This window comes from Triturus cristatus, chromosome 11, assembly GCF_964204655.1.
Source record: "Triturus cristatus chromosome 11, aTriCri1.1, whole genome shotgun sequence".
Lineage (NCBI taxonomy): Eukaryota > Metazoa > Chordata > Amphibia > Caudata > Salamandridae > Triturus > Triturus cristatus.
The window spans coordinates 117,802,091-117,821,103 of NC_140594.1; the positions used below are offsets into that span (position 1 = coordinate 117,802,091).

Genomic DNA, 19,013 nt, shown 5'->3' on the forward strand with positions numbered 1-19,013 from the left:
TTGGAAGGATTAAGGATTCGGGATCCACGTTGCTGCAAGGCAAGAAATGATTTCGAAGTTGGCAGCAGAGGAGTCAAACCTCCGTAGTATAGCTCAAGGCGGGGACGAATGAAGCATCCACCCTTGTGTCACTGCGCCGCTCACCTTCACTAAACACGGCCAGTGTTCACCTTGCGTGCTTTTGGTCATTGTATATTTAACTGTACTGTAGTGCTGCTATAACTACTTACAAATAATACCTCCCCCTTTTTTCACTCCAGCTGCATCGCTGTGGTCTCCCTTTTGTTCTCCATCCCCGTTGTGATTTGCATCACTGTTTTTATTGTTTCCCTATTTTTCAATGTTTTCCAGTTGAGGCATTGTTGTATGTTAAAAACAAAAAATCCAGTCAAGACGCAGAACTGGAAAGTGGTCATTACAAATGCTGTTTCCAGCGTGGCCGAACTTGGCCAGTTCCCAGATCACAACTCATCCCCATCCTGCCCATCTAAGAGAGAAAGCCCAGCGAAGCATAACACATCTGCATGAATACCCTCTACGAGATGGCAAGAGGAAACTGTGTAACATGAAAGTCTACATACCAATACCCTCCGCAAAGTTGGGATACAGCTCATCAGTGAACAGGGGTTCAGGCAGTTCTCGAAAATATAGCTTCAGGGTTCCAGCAATGGCGTTGACATCCATCTCACTCATCATCACAGAAACATCTTTATTGTCTGAAAGACAGAAGTGCAGCTCAATGAAAAGATGCTATGGTGTCAGCTTTATCCATGTCTAGACCACACTGAAGAATGCAAAAAGCCAACACTACCTCAAGACTATATGTCAGAAAAGCAGGCGGAGACAGCTTCACAGCTACTCAAAAATCCTCACGGTGCCGTCTATGGTCAGAAAGAGGTTTTGGGGGGTATATGGCTCGAGATGCAACTGAACAGAACGTTCATCCTTCAACTGCAGCTTCCACACTATGGCCGTGCAAGTCTCTTCGGCAGAAGCTTCCAACGCCATTGATGGGGAATGGTGACCTAGCATGTCCCACACGACTGATCCACAGCATTTGTAGCATTCAAAAAACGCTATATAATATATCTTTAGACAAGCACTCAACTTGCAACACCAGCAACTGCAATCAGCGACTATCCTTTAACAGTATTATACTGCATAAGTCAAAACGCTTTCCTGTTACGACCAATCAACAAATGGCTATTAATGATATCCTGATGAATGCGTATGACTCACAGTAGCAGCTGAACACACAGAACCAAGTCCACACCCATTGACGCACAGGGCTCTTAACACAGCGGTTTGGTTTCAAACTTGCTGTAGAAGAGTCCCATTAAAGGTTCCTTAAACCACCCTCTCACAATCTTAGCTACAGCGGTTCATAAGGATGACAGAGCGCAATTAGAACAGGTAGTCAGTGTAGTTAAACAGGTGCTAGTTAAGAGATAATCTTCAGATGCAGGAGACGTTTCAACACCTCACAAGGACTTTCTGTCACACATACCAACTGGAGTGGAGGTCAGATCCCAACTTTGAAGCTGATCCAATGATGAAGCATGCCATAATAAGCGGGTGAGGGTTTGACGACATTTTGAAGTACACCTCACATTTCATATCCAAGAAATGCAATACTAACCATAGACAGGACATTCTGAAGGCTGCTATTTATGGTGTGGCTAGAGGGAGTAAAACCACCTTAGTATGAATTTGCATAACTCCAAGTAGGATGTACTGTTTCATCTTTAAATTGCTCTCTCTTTCGTTTGAGGTATTCTATTTCCACACATAGTTGCCAACTCACAGCTCAGAAATGCACACACATTGGCAGACTCATGTTACGAATGCAGAGAGATTCAACAAACAATTAGTCAGAAATACGCATAGATCTACACACTTTAGGTCAAACCTGTACAAAGATCCACATGCAGAGCTCGGAAGTGCACACCGATTTTGTGGAATGAGTGCCAGAAACCGACAGATTTACATACTCACTGCTCACAAATGCACACAGATCTGTTGAACCATTGCTTACATGTACACACAAGTGCCGGTGCACTGCTCTCAACTGCAGACAGATCCACAGCTCAGTAATGCCCACAGATCCACAGAATAATAGTTCAGAACTTGCCACAGACCTGTGGAATCACTGCCACAAACACAGATTCACAGACTCACTGCTCACAAATTCACACAGAATTAACATCTCAGCACTGCAATGACTAGCACATAGACCCAGTGGGCTGGCTTCTGCAGGTCTTGAAGCACATAACCATACACATACATTTTCTCTCAAGCAGACACGTTTCAGCTCCAGCAAAGCTCAAGTCAGCTGCATCTCATGCCACCTTTAACGTGGATCGCCACACCGAGGAGATGGGCCACAAATCAACACTCCTGTTAGTTGTCTGGATCAGAAAGACTGGTACTTACTGGCATCAAAAGCAGCTTTCAGAGCCTGGATGTCGGTGGCAACCCCGGAGACGCGATAAATGCCAACCTCTTCCATTCCTCGTCGCTCAATCTCCTCCACACACTGGCGAACAATATAAGGCACCTTAGATCGCTCTCTCCTGAGGAAAAAGAAGGGCTTCAATTGAAGGGTGTTGAGGAATGGGGTGAGGCCCTGGGAGGGACGTGTAAAACGGATGCTGACCAAAGGAGGCTCCTTCCCCTGCACATGAGCTCCACTGTTCTCAAAGCCCTGTATAAAGTTTATAAGATATTCCGCCGGAATCTCCTATTAGTTTCAGTCCAGACTAATCCTCATTTTCACTCCACTCTAGTTATCTCCCATTCTTTGTGGGTTGAAGTTTATGATTTCAAGCACCCAGGAGGCTCTTTAGGAGCAATGCTGGAACTCAATACATTCTTCAATAAATCGACCAAATAATGCCTCCAGCAGCCAATAACAATTTCAAAGGGGCAGAACTCCGACCCCTTTGGACTGTCTAGGAGAACCATGTAGAAGGTTGATCAGGAAAGGAAGGGAGCCTTGAAGGAAGGCACAGATGCCTCAACTCTCCTTATGACAGCAGAGCCTACTATGGGAGGGTCTGGTGGTTTAAACATTCTTCACCCTGCCCGCAGCTGTGTATGTCACATATGTGAAGAGCAGGAACACGGATGACAGCTTGAGGAGCACTGCTGCTCTGGGTACTCCTGAGGACTTTCAAGAGATGGTCAAGATAATGTAACATACACTTGCTACAGCTGCTGCAGGAGGCTAACGTTTATGTTGCAAACTTACATATACAGCTAATCCACACCTTCAATAGAGAAGGGGTTTGTGAGACACTGGCTCAAGGGGCCTCCAGAAAGCAGATGTGTGATAAAAGGGGGTAAGTTGAATGCAGAAAGAGGAGCAGATAGGCCAGTGTTCGTGAGAGCAGCTAATGGGGCATCAGATATGGTTTGTTGTCTTATAAAGGGAAATGAAATTACCTTTAGTAAGAAAAATTTTGATTTCAGAGAGATGGGCTAAAGAGATCTCAAAAGCGACATGGGCTAGAGTGACTACAGAGGAACCTGCCTGAAATGACGGTGAAGGAAGGGGTGGGCAAAAGTATAGGGAAAGAAGCGCCTGAAGACAGAGGTTTAGGTTATGTAGAGACTTGCTCACTTGGTTACTATGGCGATTTTGACCCCAAATACTCCAGTTTGCTTTCGAGATGGCATCCTCTTCAGGCTGAACTCTCGACTGGAAAACTTCACTGAAAGCTTGACATCAATCTAGTGAGAGAAAGAAGAAGCTTAGATGTGGTTACACCAAGGCAGGATGCATGGGCACAGGCTGGCATTAGGGCAAGACAAGCATCAAGGAGACAATCAAGCACAAGGGGAGAATCGAGGTGATTAAGAAGGGCACAGTGGCTGGCTTGTTTTCGGGTATATCAACCCAATGGTAAGCTGCCATGCGGGAAGGATTCAAGAGCCTAAGGCACGATGAAGCCAGAAAATGTTGGCATCATGCCAGGAACCAAAGCAGGGCAAGTTGGCATCCAGGCAATGAACAGTGGCATTAGGGCGGGCAGACAGACACCAAGATATGATGGGTCTGGGGCAAGTTGTTTTTAGAGCATGTTTGAGCAGGGCAGAGAAAGGAATTGAAGTAGGATGGAACATTAATTACTGAAGATCCCAGAGCAGAGAAACATACCACTGACAATCTTACAGCTAGAATACACTGGCCTAACCATTCAAAATGCATGACAGACCGCACTGAGTGGCTTAGTCAAGGCATAGATAGCACAGTGCCAGAATGCGCAGAAGCCTAATGATTGACGAGCAGCAACACAGCACTCGAAATCCAATGGCAAGGACACAGCACTCAGATTCCAAGTGCAGGACCACATTTGCAACAGGATGCAGGGGCGTTGAACCAGCATCGACACACAGCAAGGCCAGGGACACAGCACTCATATTTGCAAGGGAAGGGACACAACACTTGCGCTGCAAGATCAGTCCAACAGCACTCACACTAAGAGGGGAGGGGGCACAATGCTCAAACTACAAGGGCAAGGATGCAGCCCTCCTGTTCCAATGGCAGGAACGCAGCACTCATCCAAAGGCTGAGGATGATGCACTTGCCCTGCAAGGGAAGTGACGAAATACTCGCACTGCATGGGGATTGGCGCGGTGCTCATCATGCAAGACCAGAAATGCAGGTTTCCCATCCCAAGGGCATCGGTGCAGCCCTCACCTAGTGAGAAGACAAACACAACACTCTCCTACCCAGGGTACGAGACCACAACTCAGATTCCAAGTGCAGAAACCAAGACTTCATAACCCTAGGAACACTACAGTCACAATCCTTTGGCAGTGATCGAGCACTCCCTCTTCAAGGTCAGGGACAAAGCACTCACATGACGAATGCACGTACACACCCACACCGCTCAATCATGGGACTTTACATTCACAACACACTGGCAGGGGCGCAGCAAGGTCACTACAATACCAAAGGCAGGAACAAAGCACTCCATCTCTGGGACGCTGCATTCAGTAGTACAAATTCTTCAAGTTCAGGAACAAAAGATTCACACTAAAACTACATGGAAATCCTACTGAGATTCCCAGCTATCATGTGGACACTGACATGCCACCACATCCAGAGCAACACCTCAGTGTTCACTTACTCCACTCATGGAAATCACTGTCCGCTGCCAATCTCTGTCCGGAAGAGTCTGTGGGTCAAGCTGCGAAAGACAAGCGAGAGCAGATAATTACGGATACGTTTCAGTGAATATGTTGCATCTGAGCAGCACAGAGTCCTAGTACATTCCTTTTAAGAACTGGATCATCAACAATAACCAGTGCAAAGTGCAGTGCCAGGGAGGTGCACAGGTAGAGCTGCATGTGCAGCAGATGTGGGGAGGTGCACAGGCAGAGCTGCATGTGCAGCAGATGTGGGGAGGTACACAGGCAGAGCTGCATGGAGGTGCACAGGCAGAGCTGCATGTGCAGCAGATGAGGTGAGGTGCACAGGCAGAGCTGCATGTGCAGCACATAAGTGAGGTGCACAGGCAGAGCTGCATGTGCAGCAGATGAGGTGAGGTGCACAGGCAGAGCTGCATGTGCAGCAGATGAGGTGAGGTGCACAGGCAGAGCTGCATGTGCAGCAGATGTGGGGAGGTGCACAGGCAGAGCTGCATGTGCAGCAGATGTGGGGAGGTACACAGGCAGAGCTGCATGGAGGTGCACAGGCAGAGCTGCATGTGCAGCAGATGAGGTGAGGTGCACAGGCAGAGCTGCATGTGCAGCACATAAGTGAGGTGCACAGGCAGAGCTGCATGTGCAGCAGATGAGGTGAGGTGCACAGGCAGAGCTGCATGTGCAGCAGATGAGGTGAGGTGCACAGGCAGAGCTGCATGTGCAGCAGATGTGGGGAGGTGCACAGGCAGAGCTGCATGTGCGGCAGATGAGGTGAGGTGCACAGGCAGAGCTGCGTGTGCAGCAGATGAGGTGCACAGCAGAGATGCATGTGCAGCAGATGAAGTGAGGTGCACAGGCAGAGATGCATGTGCAGCAGATGAGGTGAGGTGCACAGGCAGAGCTGCATGTGCAGCAGATGAGGTGCACAGGCAGAGCTGCATGTGCAGCACATGAGGTGAGGTGCACAGGCAGAGCTGCATGTGCAGCAGATGAGGGGAGGTGCACAGGCAGAGGTGCATGTGCAGCAGATGTGGGGAGGTGCACAGGCAGAGCTGCATGTGCAGCAGATGAGGTGCACAGCAGAGATGCATGTGCAGCAGATGAAGTGAGGTGCACATGCAGAGGTGCATGTGCAGCAGATGAGGTGAGGTGCACAGGCAGAGCTGCATGAGCAGCAGATGAGGGGAGGTGCACAGGCAGAGCTGCATGTGCAGCAGATGAGGGGAGGTGCACAGGCAGAGCTGCATGTGCAGCAGATGAGGTGAGGTGCACAGGCAGAGCTGCATGTGCAGGAGATGTGGGGAGGTACACAGGCAGAGCTGCATGTGCAGCAGATGTGGGGAGGTGCAGAGCTGCATGTGCAGCAGATGTGGGGAGGTGCACAGGCAGAGCTGCATGAGCAGCAGATGAGGGGAGGTGCACAGGCAGAGCTGCATGAGCAGCAGATGAGGGGAGGTGCACAGGCAGAGCTGCATGAGCAGCAGATGTGGGGAGGTGCACAGGCAGAGCTGCATGTGCAGCAGATGAGGGGAGGTGCACAGGCAGAGCTGCATGAGCAGCAGATGAGGGGAGGTGCACTGGCAGAGCTGCATGTGCAGCAGATGTGGGGAGGTGCACAGGCAGAGCTGCATGTGCAGCAGATGAGTTGAGGTGCACAGGCAGAGCTGCATGTGCAGCAGATGTGGGGAGCTGCATGTGCAGCAGATGTGGGGAGGTGCACAGGCAGAGGTGCATGTGCAGCAGATGAGGTGAGGTGCACAGGCAGAGCTGCATGTGTAGCAGATGAGGTGAGGTGCACAGCAGAGGTGCATGTGCAGCAGATGAAGTGAGGTGCACAGGCAGAGGTTCGTGTGCAGCAGATGAGGTGAGGTGCACAGGCAGAGCTGCATGTGCAGCAGATGAGGTGAGGGGCACAGGCAGAGCTGCATGTGCACATGTGCAGCAGATGAGGGGAGGTGCACAGGCAGAGCTGCATGTGCATCAGATGAGGTGAGGTGCACAGGCAGAGCTCCATGTGCAGCAGATGAGGGGAGGTGCACAGGCAGAGCTGCATGAGCAGCAGATGAGGGGAGGTGCACAGGCAGAGCTGCATGTGCAGCAGATGTGGGGAGGTGCACAGGCAGAGCTGCATGTGCAGCAGATGAGTTGAGGTTCACAGGCAGAGCTGCATGTGCAGGAGATGTGGGGAGGTGCACAGGCAGAGCTGCATGTGCAGCAGATGTGGGGAGGTGCACAGGCAGAGGTGCATGTGCAGCAGATGAGGTGAGGTGCACAGGCAGAGCTGCATGTGTAGCAGATGAGGTGAGGTGCACAGCAGAGGTGCATGTGCAGCAGATGAAGTGAGGTGCACAGGCAGAGGTTCATGTGCAGCAGATGAGGTGAGGTGCACAGGCAGAGCTGCATGTGCAGCAGATGAGGTGAGGGGCACAGGCAGAGCTGCATGTGCACATGTGCAGCAGATGAGGGGAGGTGCACAGGCAGAGCTGCATGTGCAGCAGATGAGGGGAGGTGCACAGGCAGAGCTCCATGTGCAGCAGATGAGGGGAGGTGCACAGGCAGAGCTGCATGAGCAGCAGATGAGGTGAGGTGCACAGGCAGAGCTCCATGTGCAGCAGATGAGGGGAGGTGCACAGGCAGAGAGCTCTTGGGGATGGCAACGGTTCCAGTACAGTGATACCAGTGCAAACAACAAAGGTGTGCAGGCTGAAGGGCGTGTGGATCTCAGTATGGTATGCCAGCACCGCGGCCGGTGTGTAAACTTAAGAGCTACGGGCACTGGCAAAGCTCTGTGGATAATATACTGAACAGTATATAACAAGATATATCAAGAATGACCAAAATATATCAAAGGGGGGTCCAAGGGAAAAATGTTTACCGACCACTAGATAGCTAATCCCTTATTTACCTACAAGTTATCATAACAACAAAGAAATCTAGGGTCAACCAACATACTAGATCAAGCAAGTAGAGCACTCAACATATTCATAATGAATAATGAATCCCATCAGCCACCAGAATAGCAGCACACATCATTTGGGAACCGATAGCCCTTCCTGAGCCCTCAAGTTGATCAAGGCTGCAGATAGACCGGGCAAACTTAACCTCTCCATTCATCTAAGATGAGGTATGTGCCCTGAATCTTTATATGGCTATCTTGTGTATTAATGGTGGTGATGGAAGCAGTGCATAACATGAAAAAGTGAAAAAGTGATAATGTTAAAATCATCAACTAGGACAGAAAAACACTTTTAATAATATCTATCCGAGTGAGAAAGTTAAAAACAGTGTAGAGGTAGTTTTAAAAAACATATCTGCTCAAGTCCAAAAAACAGAGGGTCTACATGTTTCAGCCTTAGGATTGAATGGTAATCCGGCTTTCGTCAGGACCATCAAGAACTTGTGCTACTGCTGTATATATCGTGTGATCCCAAAAACAGTAAAACACACCAGTAAAGTAAATAAAACGACCTACTTGAGATAAAGTTCTCTCAAACAATCTCCTTTAGTTTTTAGGAGAAATCGAAAAGTTTCTTACCTGTCGGTGTAGTTTTGCAGCTTGAAGATCTTTCTGGATTCACTATGCTGTGCATTATTCCGCGATCTTGTGGTTGGGTCCGGATTCGTAGTCTTTTCTTTGTTTTTTTTTTTTTTTTTTTGTAGCCCAGGTGGGCGTCGACGTCCACCATTTGGTGCACCTCCCGTGACGTCGTCGTGCTTCCTGCGGAAGTCCCACCTTTGGGGCGCCATCTTCGGGTTCTTTTTTCCCCTTTTTTTTTTTTTTTTTTTTAACCCTAGGCGATTGATTAATCCTTTTGTCCACATTTCTGTACGTTTCCACTTCTTTGATCCTATCCATTTCACCCCCTCTTCCTCCAGCCTCATCTTCCTGGCGGAGGTGGGTGGGTTCGCTAGTGAATCCAGAAAGATCTTCAAGCTGCAAAACTACACCGACAGGTAAGAAACTTTTCGTTTTGCAGCGTGAATCTTTCTGGATTCACTATGCTGTGCATAGACTTTGTAGCGGTTTTCCTATTTTTGTGGTGGCTGGGTGGAAGATGATCGCTGGTCGTTGAAAATGTGTTGTAGCACCTTCTGTCCGACCTGTGCTTCCTTATTCATTTGAATGTCCACGCAGTAGTGCTTTGTGAACGTGTGCACAGATGCCCAAGTTGCTGCGAGACAAATGTCTTGGATGGGCGTGTTTGCCAGGAAGGCAACTGTGGCCCCCTTCTTCCTTGTGGAGTGAGCTTGGGGCCCCTCCGTTAGCTCCTGTCCAGCCTGTTTGTGACAGAATTGAATAGTGAGGGCAATCCACCTAGCGATGGTGCCCTTGGTCACTGGTCTACCCATGAAGCTAGTAGCAAAGGACACAAACAGCTGCTTCGACTTCCTGAGTTCCTTGGTTCTTTCAATGTAGTGCATCACCGCTCTTCTGGCATCGAGGGTGTGCAGGGCCTTTTCTGCGTTTGTAGTCGGGTTTTGGAAGAAACTCGGTATCTGGATACTCTGATTGATGTGGAACGCCGACACTACCTTGGGCATGAAGTGTGGGTCCGTCCTCAGGACTACCCTGTCTTTGTGAATTTGAATGTAGGGCTCCTGTAGCGTTAGTGCTTGAAGCTCGCTCACCCTGCGTAGTGAGGTTATGGCCACTAGAAAGGCAGTTTTCATCGTCAACATTTGTAGAGTGGCCTTGTGAATGGGTTCAAACGGCGCCTTCATGAGCTCCGTCAGAACCACGTTTAAATTCCATGCCGGCGGCGGCAACCTTTTCGGGGGTGCCATTCTTTTGGCTCCCTCCATGAATCTCTTCACCACCTGCGAGGTGAAGAAACTTCCACCCTTCTCACCTCTGGTGTAGGCAACGATCGCTGCTAGGTGTACCCTTAGGGAGCTCGAGCAGAGGTTACTCTTTAGAAGGTGTGTGAGGTACCTCAGCACAGTTGAGTCTCTTGTCATTCTGTTTTGCAGGCCCTTTTTCCTGCACCACACCGTGAATCTCTTCCACTTTGCGCTGTAGCACTTTCTTGTAGTAGGTTTCCTTGCCTCCCGTAGCACTCGCATAGTGCTCTGAGGTAACCTTAGGTGCGCGAACTCTAGGTCTTCAGGAGCCATGCTGCTAGGTTGAGTGTCTCTGGCTCTGGGTGCAGGACCTCCCCGTTTTGCATTGAGAGCAGGTCTTTTCTCCTCTCGAACCTGTACGGATTGCCTTGCGCCATTTCTTGAATCTGTGAGAACCATGTCTGCCTCGCCCACTGTGGAGCCACCAGGATCAGAGTCATGTTGCTGGTTCTGCACTTGTCGAGCACTCTGTGCAACAGGGGTATCGGTGGAAAGGCGTAGGCAAATGTCCTCCACCAGCTTATCCATAGGGCATTTCCCTTGGATTGCTGATCTGGTTGCCTGGACGCGAAGCTTTGGCATTTTGCATTGTGGCGTGTTGCAAATAGGTCTATTGTGGGAGTCCCCCATCTCTGGAAGATTTTCTCCGTTTCCTGGCCATTGAGCTCCCACTCGTGCGATGCTGAGGTCTGTCTGCTCAGCCAGTCTGCCTCCACATTGTCCTTCCCTGGTAGGTGAATTGCCAGTAGATCTATCTTGAGAGGTATGGCCCATCTCCAAATCTCCTGAGCTAGGGATGAGAGGGGAAACGACTGTGTCCCCCCTTGTTTGTTGATGTAGAACATCGCCGTGGTGTTGTCTGTCTGTACCAACACCCTCTGGCCGAACAGGTGTCTCTGGAATGCCTTCAGGGCTAACAGTATCGTTTTCAACTCGAGGTAGTTGATGTGGCGGACCGCGTCTGCAGGAGCCCATAGACCCCTCACTCTGAGGTTGTCCATGTGCGCTCCCCATCCCTTCTGCGATGCGTCCGTGGTAATGGTCATTGTTGGGCTTGGTGGTGTCAGGCTTCTCCCCGTTGTTATGTTGTCTCTGTTCCACCAAGTTATCTCCTCCTGCACTGCGTGCGTAACAACCACTAGATCCTCCCAACTCCCGTTTGCTTGTGACCATTGCTGTTGCAGCCATTCCTGGAATGGTCTCATGTGCAGGCGTACATTCGGCACCAGCTGGATACAGGACGCCATCATCCCCATCATCTTGCTCACCGCCCTCACTGTCAGAGCTCGCCCCTTCTGGTAGAGCTGCGTCTCCTTCAGTAGAGCATCTGTCCTCCTGTCGCTGGGCACTACTGTACTGTTGAGGGAGTTGATCTTTGCCCCCAGGAAAATCTTTACCTGTTCCGGTTCCAGCGATGATTTTCCCCAGTCGATGAAACTCGCTTTTCTTCCTTCTTCCTCCGAGTGAATTTCTGGAGCTTCCCGATGACGATCCAGACCCAACGGCGGAAAAAAGAATCTGAAGATGGCGCCCCAAAGGTGGGACTTCCGCAGGAAGCACGACGACGTCACGGGAGGTGCACCAAATGGTGGACGTCGACGCCCACCTGGGCTACAAAAAAAAAAAAAAAAAAAAACAAAGAAAAGACTACGAATCCGGACCCAACCACAAGATCGCGGAATAATGCACAGCATAGTGAATCCAGAAAGATTCACGCTGCAAAACTTTCAAATCCCGTCTAAAGTACGGGAGACCGCCTCACCTCACCTGGCATCCGCTCAGATAAAAGAGGCCCGCTCTGTCCGTTGGTACCTCAGTACTTTGCAGAGCAGTACGGGGAACACCAGTTGCTGCCAGCCAGCACTCACACTGGCACAGCTGTGTGAGGTGTTGTACTGTCCATCACTCCAAGGTTTACCGTAATCTGCAACGAATGGGTGCAGTCCACCCTTTTCCTTGAATTTATTTTTAATGTGGGTGATGTGTGAGAGTCTCTGACAGTGAAATGTGTTTGTTTCATGCAACATCCATAAAAAAAAGTTTCTTTTCGATCAAAAGTAGGACCTCACACATGCGAAATGGGAGGGCGTCACAAAGATTATTTGCAGTGATATTATTGAGCTGCTGCTGTGTTACAGTATTGAAAACACACCTCACTAGCCCTGAATATTAGAAATAAACACACTTAGACTTTGGACCAGTGTGCTTTTGCACAGTCAGTGACCTGGCCAAAGAGGGCATAAAGGAGCTGAAATTGGATCATAAATTCAAAGCTGTTCCGAACAGGGGCCCCCAAAATACCTTTGGCCCAGGGCCCCCAAAACCCTTCAGATGTCCCTGAGTGATTGCACTGGAGTCCTTTGCAATGCTAGCAGGTTGTGGCATACATTCATCGCCTGTTTCATTACTGGTGTGCTCTTTCAATGCTGCCAGGTTGTGGTGGGACTTCTCTACTCTTGTAACGCTGAAAATTCCTGGTGTGCACTGCACCACTCTATCTATGTAGGCGGGTTGAGGTGTGCACTGCAGCTTTTTTCAGTGCTTGTAGGTTGTAGTGTGAACTGCGGCCTGTTTCCAGTGCTCGTAGGCTGTGCATAGGTATGGCATGCAGTGTGAGGTTGGCTTTAGCATAACATAGCTGAATGTGTCTCCTCTTCCCAAGGCTTGCTTTTGAAATAGCACTGCCAAGCTGTGGCTCTGCTAAAGCAACACGAAAATGTGTTTTCCTAGCGGAACAAGGAAGGTCAACACAGGTACGTGATGTTTTGTTAGTTGGTATTTTAAGGTGACCATACACATAAGCCTCTGGAATAAAATGTGCAACTATTTTCTGTCTAGCGATTGAGACAATTTTATGGTCTGGTTGGAAATAAAGGCTGAAATTAGTACTGGCAAAAAAAACGGTAGGAGTACGAAGCACAATAGTGTCTCTGGGAACCTGCACAGAATGCTTCTAAACTGACAAGCCTTGAAGGTCACACCCTTTCCTAGAAAGGTATTTGTCCCTAAAACAAAAAGTGCTTTCTAAGATTTGAACTACAGTGTGCACCCATGAAGTGAGTCGAATGTGGAGTCACGTGAGGACGACAATGTGAAAGTCCAGAGACGGAACAGGGGTCTTGCTTGGTGTTGGGATCATTCTTTAAACCTTCTTTTAAATCATTTTCCTCATCTGAATTTTAAAAATTGTCTCATGTCTATTTTGCAGGTATGCTGTAGGTGCATTCAATTGGAAGAATAGGGTAGTCCAGACTTTTGTAAGTGAAACAGCAAACAGACAATATGTTTTACTATGACTAATTGAAGAACAAGGTGCTAAGTGGAATAGTACCCAATAATAGGTTTCCATTTTGCCGCATAACATGCATGAGTCGTAGGCTTTTTAGCCTCCATAAGAATTTGTATATGTTTCTCGAGAATCTGCAAATCCCCAAATCCTAAGATTTCAGGTGCCAATGTCCAAGATTGAGTGAGCTGGAGTTGGGACACACAGCGGCATGTATTGTTGACTGTGAAGGTCTGGCGCTGTTGTCGTAATCTGTGAGGATGAATGGATGCCTCTAGACGCAGGGGGTTCCTTTGTTGCCATGCCTTTGTCGGGGTAATGGGAATTAGGGTCGTTAGTGCCAGATGCATTTTCTGTGTTATGTACAGGATCAGTGGCTGCAAGCAAATGTTCCTGACTAATTTATTTATATGCCATTGCTCATGGACCGGGGCTGTGGGTACCTGGAGCCGAAGCTTTGACATTCTGTGTTCTTGAGGTGAACAAGTCTACCGTGGGAACCCTCCAATGGTGGAAGTACTGACAGAATTTGGGAGTTGGTCTCCCCGTCGTGCGATTCCTGCTTTGTTGAGCTGGGGAAGTTGGCAAATTCCTCGTCCACCTGTGGCAGAGGTTTTGTCAGTTAAGTGTATTTGATAGCTTAGCCAAATAATTTAGGCAACCTCGGCCAGATTTGAATAATGTGTGCCTCCTTCTTTTTATATGTAGTTCACGGTGTTTATATTTTTTATTTGAAAAAGGACCATCTTGTAGTGAAGTGTTTTATGGAAAGCTCAAAGGGCTAACCACTCATGAGTCGCTCTGATCCAGACTCTTGACCCTGTACAGTGAGACTGCCGATGTGCGCTCCTCATTCCTGCCTTGGCCGCGTCTGTGTTGGTGGTTACCTGCATCTGAGGGTACGTGAAACGATCGGCCCAGTAGCAAGGTATTTCTGGTCCACCATTAGATGTTATGCCCGACACTGGGCTCCATCATCACAAAAGTAGAACCCCATCCTTCCCCCAACAGGGGGTACAGCACCAAGGCGCCCCCTGGCAATCTAGCAATTTCTAAATATAATTTTCATTTCAACCGGCGTTGGATGGTCAAGCGGAATGTGAGGACGTGGAATGCTTGGTGATAGAGAGGACTCTTACTTGTGCACCTCTAGCCACGGAAGGCCCATTGCTCTAGGAAACTCTCCTTGCCTGGCTTCCTTGGACCTTCTGGAAAGATGTACACAAAAACGTGATGGATGGAATGCTTGAATTAATCCCGGTAACCACTCGGCCACAACACACTCCACTGTTATTTTGGACCCAGTACCACCTCAGTTTAAATCTAGCCAAATTAAAATCAATCTTGAACCTGCTCCAATTGGAACAGTCCAGCCCGAACTGCCAGGCCAGGTCCTCCCCAGTCTGGACCACAAAACCCAAGACTGGTTTTGGCCTTATTGGAACTGATCAGTCGGGTGCAGGTTAGTTCCAGTGGCATGGTGAGCATGGGGCCCATGTCTGGGCACACATGTTGCACTAAAGTAAATAAACACAAAATGTGTAAAATAATGATAAACTGTGTGATGTGACCCTGAGTGACTTAGATCAATTTAAGCATTACATCCATCACTTTTTTTTGTATACTTCAGACCTTCTGGAAATGACTGCTTGTTATAGGTAAGGTGACCTGGTTCTGAAATAGAGCGGGTTTACACAATCCTGCTTTTCTTCTAGACACCCATTGCTTTGATGTGTCAGTGCCTTTATTTTTTTTAAGCATATCAACCTGAAATTGAAAGTTCATCGAATCAAATAAGGTACTGCTGGATTCAGGTTACTATCCTGAAATGCTTAGCAAGGTATGTCTTTGCAAAAGAATACATGAATTGACTTGCCTTGAGGTCATGCCCACTGCATCTAATTCTCACCAAATACTAGCGTTGGACGGAATATGCTACTTACCAGTATGCATCTGTTCCTGGCATGTAGAGCTGCAGATCTACACACTATGCATAGATCGCCATCTGGTGTTGGGCCCGGATGTTTGCACTTGTATTTTTCTTGGAAAGTCTTTGGAAGTCACGAGGTATGTGACTCCTCCTTTGGATCATAGTGCATCGGCTCCATCCTCAGATTGTTTTTCGCCAGCAGGGAAATGATGGAGCTGAGAAACAGGAAAGATATCCATGTGTGCTGTATCTAAGTAAGATAATACTGGAACAGATAAAGGTAGCCAGTGAGGCGGGTGGGCGTGTGTAGATCTGCAGCTCTACGTGCCAAGAACAGATGCATACTGGTAAGTAGCATATTCCGTTCGAGGCATATGAGCTGCAGATTACACACTATGCATAGACTGTATAGCAGTATCCCCTCCTAGCGGCGACCACCAGTATCTGTTGCAGTAGTTTGAAGGAATATGCTACTTACCAGTATGCATCTGTTCTTGGCATGTAGAGCTGCAGATCTACACACTATGTATAGATCGCCATCTGGTGTTGGGCCCGGATGTTTGCACTTGTTTTTATCTTGGAAAGTCTTTTGAAGTCACTAGGTATGTGACTCCTCCTTTGGATCATAGTGCGCATGGGCATCGGCTCCATTCTCAGATTGTTTTTCACCAGCAGGGAAATGATGGAGCTTTGTAAGAAACAGGAAAGATGCCCATGTGTTAGAAATGGGATTTCTGGTTGGCTAAGGTTTGCACCCAAGCCAGGCAGAAACCACCACTCTAGTCAGGACAGTTACATTCCTAAAATAACCCCTGCTCACCCCCTTGGTAGCTTGGCATGAGCAGTCAGGCTCATCTTAGAGGCAGTGTGTAAAGCATTTGCACAAAACCAACAGTAATACAATGTAAGCACTACAAATAGACACCACACCAGTTTTAGAAAAATATCCAATATTTTCATATAAACAAGACCAAATACGATAAATATCCACAATACAGTACTTCAGAAATAGTTACTTCTCAAAATGTCTTTAAGTTGCAAAATACGTTGAAAAACACAGTTCGGACAAGTCGGTAGCTCGGTCCAAGCCTACCACGATGCTCAAAACAACAGTCTCGCAGTTCCAGCTGACCGCGTCGGTACGGGCCAGCAACAGCGGGACAGATTCGTTCACAGTACCTTTCTTAGTGTGACCCACACGGCGGTGCGAGTCGATCTTGGCGTCCATTGCTGTTACTGTGCAAAGTGGCAGCGGTGCACGGTGCGGTGCCTCTCGATGCGGTGCGAGCAGCGGCTCGGTGACGATCGTCCAGACGGCGTCGGTGCGACCAAGGTGGGCAGTGCAGGGCGAGGCGGTGCTTGATGCGGTGCTGGCAAGTTGCGATGCGAGCGACAGAGCCGGTTCACAGGAAGTGACACTGGCGATGGTGTCGGTGAGCCCAGGCCAGCGAAGTGAAGCGAGGCAGGTTGCGGTGTCTCTCGATGCGGTGCAGGCAGCGGCTCGGTGATGGAGTCGGTGAGACCAAGGCTTACGGTGCAGGGTGAGTCGGTGCGGCTTGCGGTGCCTTCAGGACACAAGGCCAGTGACGGAGTCGGTTGACAGAGTCGGTCGCGGTTCCCTCTTCTCTGTGGCAACTGAAACAGCGGTTCCAGGAGCGGTACCCAGAGGTTGGTGAAGTCTTTTCAGTCCCTGAGAATTCTTAACAGGAGGCAAGCTCGGTTCAGGCCCTTGGAGATACTCAGCACAAGTAGAGAAAGTTCAGTCCAGTCCTTTCACTGCCCAAGGCATAAGCAGCAGCTGCAGGCAAACCCAACAAAGCAACAACACAGCAAAGGGGCAGTACTCCTCCTGGCAGCTTTTCCAGCTCTTTATCTTGGCAGGGTCCTTGATTCCAGCGAGATCTAAAATTCTTGGGTCGGGGTCCCAATATTTATACCAAGTTTCTCTTTGTTCTCTGAAGGCGGAGAGGCCTTTGCCTAGTCCAAACCAGTTCTGGTCAGTCCTGGAGCACTCTGTTTACATGACTCCTTCTTTCCTTTCACAGTGCAGAGCAGAGACATCAGACGCACCACAGGAGGTGGAGCCAGCATTGGGGAGGGAAGCACCGTGCCCTATTCAGGTCCCCGGTGCGACTCCTCCCACCCATCTACATGGAGCTCTCTCTATTCAGCCCTGTGCTGACTCGCCCGGACTCTGGGAATTCCCCAGCCCCTGTCACTCAAACTCCAGACAAGGAATACACAACCTAGCAGAGGCAGGTTTGGATGGTCAGACAAGAAAATACATACTTTCTAAAAGTGGTATTTTCAAACTCAGAATGTTAAAACCAACTTCACTAAAAGACGTATTTTATCATTCTGAGTTCAGGCATACTAAACTCGAATTTCTACCATGTTCCCTCGGTCAGTTAGGATTATAGGATGTAATAATCCAACTTCCCATTCTGGCCTATGGAGAACAGGTAGCTTTGCAATAGTGAAAAACGAATCAGGCTGCAATTCACTAGCCGGACATGCCACACACACCAGGGCATGTCCTACCTTTTACATACAATGCACCCTGCCCACAGGGGTACCTTGGGCCTACCTTAGGGGTGACTAACATGTAGGAAATGGAAGGTTTAGGGACTTGCAAGTGTGTGCAAGTCGACATGGTAGCCCCAGGCTGCGCACAGGCTCTGCAATGGCAGGCCAGAGTTACACTTTACGGGCTGTTTGTGTGGGTGGCACAATCCAGTGCTGCAGCCCACCAACAGCATTTTATCTATAGGCCCTGGCAATCACAGTGCACTTTACTCCCCTTTGGTAACCTCTAGTAAAGGTGGATTGGGTGGGAGCCTTGTCAGAAGTGGAGGGGCTATCAGAGGAGTAACCTCTGTGGGTGCTTCTGAAGGATGAGCGACAAAAGGACCGTCTGGGCGCTTGCGACTGCAAGGCTCCAATAGATTTGGCTGTGTCTGTATCCTTTTTCATTTTCTCAAGTGATACGTCCACATTGGGGCCAAATAGGTGTTGCTCATCGAATGGCTGATTGAGTGTGGAACTCTGGACTCCAGGTTTAAAACATGAGATGCGTAACCAGACATGCCCACGCAAAAGGACACTGGTGTTTATTGCCCTTGAGGCGGTATCTGCCACATCTAAGGCAGAACGGATGGAGGTGTTAGTGATGGTTTTACCTTCCTTTATTAGTTCATTGGCCCTGTTTTTATACCCGTCAGGGAGGTGCTGCATTATGGACTCAAGTTCATCATAATGTGCCCTGTCATACCTGGCTAAGAGCGCTTGGGTATTAGTAATGCGCCATATGTTTGCTGCCTGTGACGCTGTACGTTTGCCAGAGGCATCCAGGAGTTTAGATTTCTTATCTGGTGGTGGTGCGTCAGCTGAGGTTTGGGAATTGGCTCTCTTCTTTGCATTAGAGACTATCAAGGAGTATAGTGGTGCGGGCCTTAATGTATGCTGGATCAGTAGGAGCAGCCTTATACTTTCTTTCTATTCTCGGGTTGATGACTCGAGCCCTGACGGGGTCTTTAAAGATCTCTGGTGCATGCTTAATGACCCCTTTAAGCATGGGTAAAATTGAGGTGGACCTTTGTGTGGTGTTGAAAGTGTCCATGAGAAAATCTTCCTCAACTGCGTCTGTATGAAGGGCAACCCCGTGGTACTGGGCAGCTCTGTGAAGGAGCTGGTTGAAGCAGATATTGTCCTCAGGAGGGGAAGGCCTGGAGGGGTAGATGTCATCTTGTGGGGTGTAAGGGACGTCTGGGACACTGTAATCATCCCAGGGGTCTGGGGAGCCAG

General features: G+C 48.9%; 1 protein-coding gene across 1 annotated transcript in view; it reads right to left on the bottom strand.

Annotated features, from left to right (window-relative positions):
* BCR (BCR activator of RhoGEF and GTPase) overlaps positions 1-19,013 on the bottom strand; it is a 419,493-nt gene that overhangs the window by 61,029 nt on the left and 339,451 nt on the right. Inside the window, exons 17-20 of the mRNA XM_085633565.1 lie at positions 5,136-5,195; positions 3,623-3,732; positions 2,434-2,573; positions 582-716 (exon numbers count right to left, since the gene is read on the bottom strand). Of these exons, the coding sequence (XP_085489691.1) occupies positions 582-716; positions 2,434-2,573; positions 3,623-3,732; positions 5,136-5,195 (445 nt within the window). The remainder of the gene's footprint in view (positions 1-581; positions 717-2,433; positions 2,574-3,622; positions 3,733-5,135; positions 5,196-19,013) is intronic.